This window comes from Melanotaenia boesemani, chromosome 12, assembly GCF_017639745.1.
Source record: "Melanotaenia boesemani isolate fMelBoe1 chromosome 12, fMelBoe1.pri, whole genome shotgun sequence".
In the NCBI taxonomy this organism is placed as follows: domain Eukaryota; kingdom Metazoa; phylum Chordata; class Actinopteri; order Atheriniformes; family Melanotaeniidae; genus Melanotaenia; species Melanotaenia boesemani.
Genome location: NC_055693.1, coordinates 3,151,268 through 3,164,024, shown reverse-complemented (window position 1 = coordinate 3,164,024; position 12,757 = coordinate 3,151,268). Strand labels below are relative to the sequence as shown.

Sequence of the window (12,757 nt, the reverse complement as noted above, 5' to 3'; positions counted from 1 at the left end):
CTAAAGTCATCCAACTTAAACTTGATCTAAAATCCAGTAAAACTGAATAAATTTCTCCTTCCAACTGAAGCCGAGTGTCGGATGAATCAGCTTGTTTGGGTTTTCTATTCTCTTCACATCTCAGTGTGATGGGATCATCCTGGACCTGAGCAACACATCTCTGGAGGGAATCGCTGTTCTCAACATTCCCAGCATGCATGGCGGCTCCAACCTTTGGGGTGAGACGAAAAAGAGGAGGAACTACAACCGCATGAGCAAGAAGGTTGCAGACAGAATGCCATCCAGCACTGTCACAGATGCCAAAGAGCTCAAGTTCTGCATACAAGGTGAGTCAATGAGAATAAACACAGGCAGGTCTTTATTCACCTCACCATCTACATTCAAATTTAGATTCACACATTTTTATTGATTCAAACACATCCAAAATCACGAATTACACTCACCGTCCACTTCATCGGGCTCCACCTGTTAACACAGAGATCCAACCAGCCAATCACACAGCAGCATGTCGTCACGTAGACACGGTGAAAACGACTTGCTAAAATTCAAACTGAGCATCAGGATGAGGAAGAAAGGGGATTTAAGTGACTTTGAGCGTGTTTCAGAAACTGCTGATCTACTAGGATTTCCACACACAACCATCTCCAGGGTTTCCAGAGATGGTCTGAAGAGAAGAAAATATCCAGAGCAGCAGTTGTCTGGACCAGAATGTCTGGTTGATGTCAGAGGAGAATGGGAGAATGATAGAAAGGTAACAGGAAGTCCAATAAGCAGCAAGGTCTGGAGAACAGCATCTCTGAACACACAACACATCCAGCCTTGAAGCAGACGGGCTGCAGCAGTGGGCTGAGAGAGTGACATCTTAAATGAAATGTGTCAAAAACAGGAATAATTACACAATCCTGCAAAAGTCTTGTGCCAATTTTAGTTCTTCATTCTACGAAACATTTCAGCAGCATCTTGTGTCTGCTGAGGTGTCCGTTCAACACCACAGCTGGATAACAAGCAGCATTGTCCGCTGGGAACCACTCATTAGTCTTTACTAGAAATTAATGCAATTGTTGCATCACAAAAAGATTTCAAGCTTTGTGTTTGTAGAGGCTCTTCATTAAAAGTGGTTTTGATTTGGTAGGAGACTAAAAACTCAAGAAATCTGCACAGAAAAGTTCTCTCTCTTCCTGCCTCCCACTCTGGTAAAAAAAAAACAGTAAGGAAAATGGTGATAATGAATCTCACCCAGTGTACCGTCACATTGTTGGAATGTCATTGTCATGAAACAGAAGCTCTTTATAGTTGCCAGGAAACAAAGCTAGAGTAATGCATCTCTCATACATTATATACAGTATGATATTTAACAGATTAATTCAGTGGTTCTTGGGGACAGGAAGTGATGTCAGTGATGTGACATAAATCCATTAAATGACCTCTAACACTGGTCCTCAGTGAGTAAATGAAGCTGTTATATACAACCGCTTGTAAAAAAGAAAATTATTTTCCACTTTAATGTTCAGACTGGAGGATTTAGGTTTGGCCTGAATGTGAAACCTGATAAGACCCAATCGGTCCAATAACTAACATCCAATAAAGCTCAGATTCATATGATGTAAAGATGGATCCTTGTATTTGCTTCTACAATTTATTCTTATCACTCTTTTTTGTAAAATGAAAACTGGAATAATGTATGTTTGATATGTAGTTCCCCAAATTTCAACACAATAACTCAGATATGAAACAGTTAAATAATTCTAAAACAGATTTAATGCATTATTGTTTAATCAGTCTTTTACTTTATGTAACTTTGATATTGTTTTTACTACTTTTGTTTTTATACCATTAATATTTGACTTACATGAGATACTTACATCAATAATAAAAGTAATGTATAACAGTAATAATTAATGTAGTGTGCATTATGACCATGAATATTAAGCTAGTATCAAAGAAAAAGATGAGCAAAATCAAAGCCCTCCATCTTACACCACCCCCGCCCCTCCAGCCTCCTCATAACTGATGAACTTTGTAGCTTGTATTTTCTATCTGAAGCTCATCTGAATGCAGAAAAATAGGAAGAAAAAGAAATGTGTGTCAATGTTTTAAAATCTTCTTTGTCTCAGTAATAAGTCTGGTGCTCTGGATGAAATCACACGTTCCAGCTGGTCCGTGGTCACCGTGTGCACAATATTTGACCCATATCAAAGTAGATTAGGCATAGAATATCATTACTAAGTATTTTCTTCTTATATATATATATATATGCATATATATATATATATATATATATATATATATATATATATATATATATATATATATATATATATATATATATATATATATATATATATAAATATAAACATTGCCCAAAATTGGATCCAGCTGATATCAGCTGTAACAGGACAGATTTAACAGAAAATTTAACATTTCATTTATAAAATAGCAGAGTCAGTCTAGTAATCTCAACCAATAATCAGACTTTATAATTAAATGCCAGACTGTCCGAGGCCGACGTCGGTTAAGAACCTAAACAGTGATATTATGAGAGATACATTCAGGATCACATTTCACACAGAACACAGATGTTCAGTGCAGATGTTTTCATCATGATCTTAACACTCAACAAACTTCCACATCCAGTCAAAGAGGAACCGTGGAGCAACGATCAGTAACTGTACAGCTACTCTACAAGTTCATGTTAGTAGAAGGCCACTAGAGCTCAACCAAACTGATCCTGGTTCAGTTTTTTAAACTCACTTCAACTATGAAACATCACAGAAACATCTGCTGCAGACAAAAACCCCACAAGCTAAAACACTGTCAACAAAAATGTAAATGTGACTTACTGCACTGTGACGATGAGTCGGACTGAGTTTAATCCAGCTGCAGACGATAGCCCCGGAGGCAGAGGACGGAGAGGGACACACACCTGTGGTTGCTATGGTTACTATTTTGCTAGGTCTCGTCACAGTTCACAACTAATTCATTAAAGCTAGCCACTGATTTTGTGATAACATCTAGAAAGTAATGCGTCCTTTAAGTTATCACAAGATATGATATGTAGATTTAATAAAGACCTACAGACATTCACACGACCTGAGATCTTTTTCCTCAGCGCAGAAAAAGCACAAACAGGAGCGGATTCTACAAATGATGATTTAGTACCACCATAAAATAGCTGTTAAATACATGAAAAGGCCAGTTCCTCATTACATGTTTATTTACTTTTTTTATCTATGATAATCTTTAAAATGTAGAAATAAGTGTTATTCCATACTATCATGGTTGCAGCCAGCAACTGAATCTCTGATGGAAACAGAAAATATGGTTTGTGTTAAAATAATGAAAGTCACCACACAAACTTGAGGGGATTTACTTTCTTTATTTCTCTGCTACCTGCAACCATTCAGCATGTTAATGAGCTTTATTTCTATCACAATTCTGCATCCACCTTTGTAGATTTTTTCCGTGCATTTTTTAACTTTTCTTATGTGAGAATAAACTGAATCAACTGAAGTAAATTTTGTGAAAATAATAGTCTGTATGATGAGATGGCTTATGCTTCACTTCACACTGTAATAGAGAGAAGTGGGTTGATTGTGCTTTAATTTATCTTTTTGTCCACGTTCATGTTCAAGATTACTTAAACAATAATTGCCTGCTGCGTCATTACCTTTAGATGACGCATTGTTGGCTTACAACTTTCTGCCAACCAGGTTCTGTAGCTTCTCTGCTGAATTCCCACAATCCTTCACTCTGCGTGGGGGGAGAGCTACGTAGACGGATAGGAAACAGCTATCATAAATCCGGCTTTAGGAAGCTGCAGTGGGAGTCTGCATTTAATGGCCATGAACGATAAAAAAAAGAAACACTCCATTCATTTACCGAGCTTTTCTGAATCCATCCCACCTCAGCCTCCTTTACCTTTTCTCTACATCGCTGCTGAGTGAACAGAACCTTGTTTCCATGGAGATCTTGGTGCTATGCTGAAGCAGAAACTAGATGAGAAACAGGAACAACAGATGGATGATGGCCGTTGTGAATACAGCTTATTGGATAATAAAAAATTAATAAAAATTTAAAAAATCAATCTGTGTATTAGAAAACAAATAAAAAATAATCTTACGAGGTCTTAAAATGAGGTAAATACAACCTCAGACGAACAACAACACAGATAAACACTGTCTTTATTCACTGAATAAAAACTAAACATCAAAATCAGTGTGAAAAACTGCATCGACCTCATGATCCAACATCATGTAGAACAGGGCTACTACAAGGGCTGCAGTCCTGCAGGTTTTCAGTGTCTCCCTGCTCCAAAGCATTTGACTCAAATGAAACCAGTCCCTGTGCAGAACAGCATAAACTGTTGGATCCATTTAATTTGAGTCAGGTGGAGCAGGGAAACACTGAAAACCTGCAGGACTGGTTTTCTAGATGACGTAATCAGCCTCTCTCATGGTTGTGGAGGAATTTGTGCCACTCTTCTTCCAAACGTTGCTTCAGTTCATTGAGGTTTTCTCTGAAGGGTTTTCTAGATGACGTAATCAGCCTCTCTCATGGTTGTGGAGGAATTTGTGCCACTCTTCTTCCAAACGTTGCTTCAGTTCATTGAGGTTTTCTCTGAAGGTCCCACGACAACATTTCACGCAGGTGGAGGTCTGGACTCCGACTGGATCACGTCAACACCTGGATTCTTTTCTTTGTCAGCGTTTGGGATCATTTTCCTGTTACATGAGACAATTTCAGCCAAGATAGATGAACTCGCTTTATGCTCCAAACAACGACTGCAAGGTGTCCAGTCCTGCAGCTGCAGAACAAGCCCAGGTCATTATACCTCCGCCACCATGCCTGACAGTTGCTATTTGTGGTGATATTGTTGCAGGCAGGACCCAAAAACCAGAGAGGGGGAAAAAAAGATTACTAATAGAAAAGGATTTATTAGAACCATGGAAGTTGCTGGGCCTGCGAATGCTCACTCAGGATGGAGGGGTAATGATGGAGCTCGAGAAAAAGCAGGTGAGACTTCGGGTAACTACTGGGAAAGAGATCCCTGGGGAAAAGATAAGTGTTAACTGAATCTTTTAGGGTTTTCCTGAGGAGCATAGAGCTTGAATGTTCCAGGGCACATAATGGTGGTGGTACAGAGGATGGGTGAGTTGCTCAGCACTGATCGGTGAGGAGATGGCATACAAAATCCTAACAGAGAAAGACAAAGACACCAAATCAAAAAATCTGAATTGAAAATCTGGAAACAGGCAAAGAAATAAAAAAAAAAAACAGGATTATTTACACACCTTCTTCATAGATAGATCCATGCTTAAAAAGGCCATCAGAGCTGACACAGGTGAGCTGCATGAACATCAGTCAGCACCAGGATGTCACACCTAGGCAGGGACAGGAGGAACAGGACAAACACACAAACCTTACAGATATGTGCTTGTGCATTCTGACCAGACATCTCTACTGTGGGCTGGTCTGTCCGAAGGACATCGTTCCAGACATCTTGTGCAGCCGTGCTGCCATGTTCCCTTCAGAGAAAAGAGGCTTTCTCCTGCTACCCTTCCAAACAAGCCGTACTGGTTCAGGCTTTTTCTTACTGGACTTAAACATTTAACCTGCTAACTGAGGCCTGGAGAGCTGCTCTTGGGTTTTTGTACAGTCTGACTTTGGGCTAAACTTGCTGCTTTGAATGTTTTCAGGTTGTAAATAATTTTTCTATCTGTGGAATGACGGACTCCAAACAGGTTGTGTTCTATAACTCTTCCCAGATTGACAAGCACAGACTGATTTCAATGTTTCTTAATGGTGGTGCCCTGTGATTAATGTTTGTCAATCATTTTAATGAATATTTATGATTTTCCAAGGACATTTATTAAGAAGAACTAAGGCCTAAGCTATCTCCAGCCACTCCTCAGAATATTTTTCAGTAGATTTTGTTTTTCTATCACGGTCATTTAAAACTTGTCCCTTATAGAAAAGCTGTAAATCTAAACAATCAGACTTCTGATGCTCCTTCGGTAGTTCGGCCTGCTCGGTCTTCTCTTACTGAACTTTCTGCAGGTCCATTCAGTTCATGTCTCCTGGTATTTAGAACAAAAAAAGATGCATCGGGTGTGCCTCGTTGTGGCTGTAGCAGTCTGCAGCATCAACTCCATTCATGATGCAAATCTTCAGCCAGGTTTTAACTCCTGACCTCAATCCCAAGCAGAAGCCTCTTATAGCAGGTAACACAAACGGCCGTCACGTTTCTTTATCTCATTACTCGCCCAAATAAACCTGCATGACGTTAAACTCAGATCTGTGTAACTGAATTGTGCCTAAGGTTAGAAATGAGCTGAAAAAGTGTAAATAACGGGATTTTTTCTTTGTCATGTTAAAAACAAGCAGGTAAAGTTGATATTTAGCTTTAAAATGCTGCATCTTTGAACCAAATTCCATCCAACTGAAGCAGATTCGATGAAATGTGATATTTCCCTGTGTTTTGTGTACATGAGCACCTCTCTGGTGGAATCTTTGTTCCTCTCAGTCATCCCTCAGAATTTAACCCTGATTAAAAATCCTTTCCTGATAATGGTGTTCAGAGACGGCCGTCAGAGACCAGCGCTCCAGTCTTACAGACAGACTGTGAGTGTCTTTGCTTTCGCGTGCCTGCATGTTTCTCGTACAGATAACCGTTTATGGCAGCTGCTTTCTCTGGCACAATGAACTAAAGCTTTTAAATCCATTTGCTGCAGATAATGCAATCAGCTGGGGTCACAGAGAGAGAGTGAAAGAAGCTCCGGGCGTTTCTGACCTCAGTGATGAAACTCAGAGCGTCACTGCTCTGGTTTTTGTTCTACAAGGACAGCAGAGGAAGACACATGGACAGTATGTAGCAGAGATTTAGTTAACTCCACCGGGAAAGTTCTGTGGTTGGTGTGGTTCGTTTGTCAAGTCAAGGTTTATTTCTACAGCACATTTCACTCAGCAGCTACTTAACCAGGTCCTCCTGTCCAAACTGTTAACACAAATATCAAGCCAGCCAATCGCACGTCAGCAGTCACGTAGACATGGTGAAGACAGCGTGCTGGAGTTCAAACAGCACCAGAATGAGGAAGAAAAGGGATTTCAGAGACTTTGAACGTGGCATGGTTGCTGGTCTGAGTATTTACTGGGATTTCCACCCACAACCATCTCCAGGGTTTCCAGAGATGGTCTGAAGAAGAGAAAATATCCAGAGCAGCAGTTGTCTGGACCAGGATGCAGCAGAAGACACACCGGGTGCCTCCTGCCAGCTAAGAACAGGAAACTGAGGCTACAATTCACACACACTCACCAACACTGGACAATAGAAGATGGAGAAACATTGCTGGTCTGATGAGTCTCCATTTCAGCTCCACATTCAGATGCTCGGCTCAGAATCTGCTGCAAACATCATGAAAACATGGATCCATCCTGCCTTGGATCAACGCTTCAGGCTGCTGCTGGTGTAATGGTGGGGGGAGATTTTCTTGGCCCACTTTGGGCCCCTTAGTACCAACGTGTCCTGGTTTAACCAGCACAGCCTACCTGAGTATTGTTGCTGACCATGTCCATCCCTTTATGACCACAGTGGAGCATCTTCTGATGCTACTTCCAGCAGGATAATGCACCATGTCACAAAGCTCAGATCATCTCCACCTGCTTTCTAGAACATGACGATGAGTTCACTGGACTCCAACGGCCTCCACAGCCACCAGATCTCAGTCCAGTAGAGCAGCTTTGGGATGTGGTGGAACGGGAGATTCTCATCATGGATGCAGCCGACAAACCTGCAGCAACTGTGTGATGCTGTCATGTTAATATGGAGAAAACCTCTGAGGAAGGTTTCCACCACCTGCTTCATCTATCACACCAAGGATTACGGCAGTTCTGGAGGAAAAATGGGTCAAACCTGGTACAAGAAGGTGAACCAGATAAAGTGGACAATAAGTGTAAATATAACAGTGCATGCATGATAAAAGCCAGAATATGTCACTTAACCAGGTCTAAAAGCCAACAAAACAAATAAATCAGAAGCAAAGTTTTAAAATTTTCGACAGTCTGAGCTGCTCCGATGTGAAAAAGTCCAGAGATTATGATGTTGTTGTAGGGACCAGTACAGGTGTGGTTTTCTGGTTAGAAGGAAACTGCTGCGTTTGTGCTGAAGTAAACCTTTACCTCCTTGTCAGCGGCTGTTGTTTATCTGAAGCCTTCCCAGATGAATTTTTAAAACACTTTAGAAAGTCTACAAGTCAGAGCAACTTGCCTATAATATTCCATTCTGGATATTTAAACAGCTTTATAATTGATTACTGGCACTAGCCTGAGACTATATGGATTCTTTAGCCTGTATGTTTCATATGTTCTGCTGATACCTCATCAGGACCACGTGCTATAAATGATGCCAGATTCTTGATAGCATAGCTGCCTTAACCAGCTCTAACAACCACAACAACCCTGACATCAGGGTGTAAATGCAGAGAATAAAACAGAAATAGCTTAAAGTCTGTAAACGTTCTGTGTCTGATGCAGGATCTGTCAGAGGAGCTGAGGAAAACTGTGATGGGAACAGGATTCGTGTGCAGAGGCCATCACCGTGCTCCTCCTCAGAGTTTTATCTCAGCGCCCCTCCCTCCTGTTTGCTTCCTTTGTGTGATCAGATTTCCTCAACTTCCTGTTGCTGATTTAACTGGAAAAGATTCATAAATAAAGTGAATGAGGCCGAGAGGAGGCTTGTGAGATGTTTGAGACAGATTTGTAACTTAGTTACTTTAGTTTAGGTGGAATACCAGATTAATTTCTGTCTTTCGGGGGTGGTTTGATGGTTGACCAGCACGGGATGAAGGGCAAGCCTCTTCTGGAATCACCAGTTTGGTCCAGAGCTGCTCTGACTCTCCGGATGTTGCCTGTTGGTTTAAGCCTGCCAGTTATCTGCTCCTTTCGAGGAGGATCTTCCCCCTCCTTCCAGTTCCTGCATGTTGCCATTATCAACGTCTCATTCAGCAGGGGAAACAAAAACCTCGATCTGCGTATGTTTTCCACACATTTAGATGAAGGTTTGGAATCTGACAGATATAGAAAACCTTCGCAGAGGCGATCTTTTATCTTTTCCAGCCGGTTCCACCAACACATATTCCACTCCAGTATCATTTTACTGCTGCACACGGGGCTTATCCTGGGGTTGGTTTCCATTTACACAAACAAGACAAAAGCATGTTTTTCCTGGTGAATTATCTTGAGTAGTGTTGTCAAAAATATCGATTCTCCGATACTAATCCATACTAAAGTTTAGTATTGAGTTAGATATCATTAAGCACGGTTATCAGTACTTAGGTCTAGGGGAAGGACCTCGACCCATTTCCAACAGGCACTGCAGCAGGCAGCCTCTCCCCCTGCAGCCGATACCTGGTGGACCCGTTAACAGGGCCACTTTTTAGACATTTCTAGTGACTCATTTTCAAAGAAGCGACTAGCAACAAATCTAGCGGCTGTTTCCGGTGTTATCGGAGACTTTTGGAGACGGACATGAAGGAACGTTTAGTTCACGCTTCTCAATGAGCAGCAGGTGCTGCTGCAGGCCCCTCCCCCGTCCAAAAGCACTCGCAGGAGGCTCGGTCTTCAGGAAGATTCTGATAGTTTTCAAGCCTTACGTTTACAATTTCTATCACTGGGTGTCCAGAAACAAAGTTGTTACTCATGCCATATTAAAAATCTGAATTTGGCATTTTCTCAATGAGAAAAGCCGATTTGTGGTGCGTAGGGGCCCCAATCAATAACATACCAACTTTATTTATAAAGGACTTTTAAACAGCCACAGCTGAAACAATGTGCTGCACATAAACAAACCCTGAAACTATAAGCAACCATAAAACTACATCAGTAACAGATCAAAACATCAGGCGTAGAAAACATAAGAACTACTGAAGTCCAACACAACGCAGACTAAAAGCATGTTTCAGTTATTTCTAATGTTTACAAAGTGTATTAATAATTCTGTCAATTAGGCACAGATTTGCATATTTTAGTTCTTCTGGTTTAGGAGATTATGCTTTAAAATGGTGAAGGGGGGATGTTGTACTGGTTTCCTATCTAATATTTTGATTGATTGCGATAGTTGTGTTTGTCTGGGACCAAGTTGTTAAACAGAAGTTAACAGCCCAGATAGCAAAACTTGTTTGGCCCAAATGTGGCCCACAAGGAAGTTGCTATAAGGAAGCTTCCCGTACGAGGTCCACAAAATGCTTACCGTAGTCCACGTCCAGGCCAACAGCTAACATCTGGACCACATCTGGCCCACAGGAGACTTGCCAGGGCCGTAACTGAGCCATAAGTGCCAAAAGTATACCGGATTCGGCCCAGATATGGTAAAATGGTAAATGGTCCGTATTTATATACTGTACCTGGAACGATACCCAAAGCGCTTTACATCATACTTCACATTCACCCATTCACACACACATTCACACACACATTTACGCACTGATGGCGGAAGCCGCCATGCCAGGCGCTCAACCAAGCCCTATGTCTGCTGTCTGGGAGGTGACATAGTCACCAGCGTCTAGCAAGCGTCACACTTTACCTGCCTGCAGTTATGAGTCCGACCTGATAAAAAGAAAGAACGAGATATTAAATTTGACTCAACTGCAAACCTTTTTTTTTATTTACTTGTGATGCAGCTACCCACTTTGACCCCTTTTATTTATTCATTCATTTATTTTATTTATTTATTTTCCTTTATTCCAGTTTTATGTATTAATTTTTATATTATTTACCTTTATTTATTAATTGTTATTAATTTATCTAATGTTAAATTGTATTTTTAAATTTTTCTGTCTTTTTCTTTTTCTCTTTTCCAGAGTTTTAATTGTAAAAAGATCCCAGGAATTTTATAGTCTTTTCCAACTTGTTTTAGCTTTAGGTTTATTTAATTCAGGGTCAGTGAAACTTCAATAAACACATACAATACATGAGTTAAAATTGACAGAGTTAGCCACAGATCAGTCCCCCAGGCCCAGCTGTTAAGAACCAATAAATATACTGAAATAAAAACATAAAAGAAAATAAAAGTTTGTTGTTCTGACACATGGAACTCGGGCTGTCTACCGGGACGGTCTGATCTGGACTGTGAAGGTGTCGTCATTAATCAGCTGTGATGAAGCCGGCTGGCTGATCTTTCCCTGTTTCAAGGTGAAGGAAGATAACTGGATTAGTAACCGTGAGGAATCGTAACAGAGTTAAAACCCACAATAAAGTTTCCATCAGCGAGTTATTGGTCACAGTTTTCACTACATTAGATTTTTTCTGCATGTGTTACAGAAGCAGCTGCGTTATGCTCCGTCTCCTCTCCATGACCCATTCAATGTGCCCCCCCCTCACCTTTCCATCATGTGCTCCGCCCTCCCTGCCTCCTCCTCAACCCCCTCACCAGAAAGGTTATTTTCAGCCTAACTCATCCAGAGGCTGCTGTGCATTGTTTCCCTCTCACACAACAGAAGCAGCAGACTATAATTACTCCCATTCGCCCCCACCAGACTGTGTGGCTGGAAATAGTTGTGTGTGAAGCTGCTCAGTGGGTTGTGGGAAAGTGATCCAGTCACCCAAAGTTAATGAATGATAAGTAGAATCTCTTTCTAAAAGACATTTCTTAAATCTCAGTGTTTTTCTCCCATGTGGAGAGATCTTGTAGGACAGAAATAAAGCAGTGAAATTTCACCATCTGGGTTCTCACAGTGCAGGCAAGGATTCAGCCGGCGTAGCGTTGGTGAGGTTTAGTCTTGGATCATAGTAACATAGTGTTCTTTGTCAAGCGGCCAAGTGCTCTCCCCTGTACCTTTTCCTCCGTGGGGTGCTGGCAAGGTGAGCTGCAGTTCTTCTCGACCATCTGCCGTGACTCTGGCCACCCTGAGACAATAACAGGCATGGGTGAGCCGTGGAGGAGGGCGAGGGGGTGGAGGAAGGATACACAAATATATCTGCTCGTAATTATAGCCCAACACCTCGAGCTGATGAAACTGCAGCTCCTCCGAACTGTAACTCAGCTTTCAGTTTCTAATTTGAGGGTTGTTATTAATAGCTCATCACTCAACAGAAAACAAAAAGAGTGAGTCTGGAGTTTCTTTTTTCTTAATTTTAGTAAAGACGATGACTTCATGTTCCCCTAGAAGCTTCTAGAAGCTCCTTCAGCAGCAGGAAGTTACAGTCATGGTTTCCTGGATGTTCTCAGTCTCCCTCAGGGTTGTGGAGGAACTTTGCTCCACTCTTCTTTCCAACGTTGCTTCAGTTCATTGGTTCCTGCAGCTCTCTGAAGGTCCCACCACAGCATCTCAGTCAGGATGAGGTCTGGACTTTAACTGGACCAGGTCAACACCTGGTCCTGGTGTAGATCTGCTGCTGTGTTTGGGATCATCGTCCTGCTGCACAACACAGTTTTAGCTGAACTTTAACGGACAGATGGACTCATGTCTGACTCTAGAATAAGGCTACTGGAGATGTTCATGGTCTACTCAATAACTGCAAGGTGTCCAGACCATATATAAGCACCAAACATGTCCACTTTGATCTGGTCCAGACATCTGGTGGTTTGTTCAGACGCAGCTTTGCCAACCTAAGCCGTGCTGCCATGTTGTTTCTTCTCCTGCAAACCTTCCCAACAAGTCGTACTGGTTCAGGCTTTTTCTAACTGGACTGTCATGAACTTTAACATTTAACCTGCTAACTGAGGCCTGGAGGGTCTGAGATGAAGCTCTTGGGTTTATGTACG

The 12,757-nt window shown here is 41.5% G+C and overlaps 1 protein-coding gene across 2 annotated transcripts in view; it reads left to right on the top strand.

The window, feature by feature from the left end:
- LOC121650662 (diacylglycerol kinase beta) overlaps positions 1 to 12,757 on the top strand; it is a 155,832-nt gene that overhangs the window by 126,713 nt on the left and 16,362 nt on the right. For both annotated transcript variants that reach the window (XM_042002276.1, XM_042002275.1), the window contains one exon: positions 125 to 326. In XM_042002276.1, the coding sequence (XP_041858210.1) occupies positions 125 to 326 (202 nt within the window). The remainder of the gene's footprint in view (positions 1 to 124; positions 327 to 12,757) is intronic.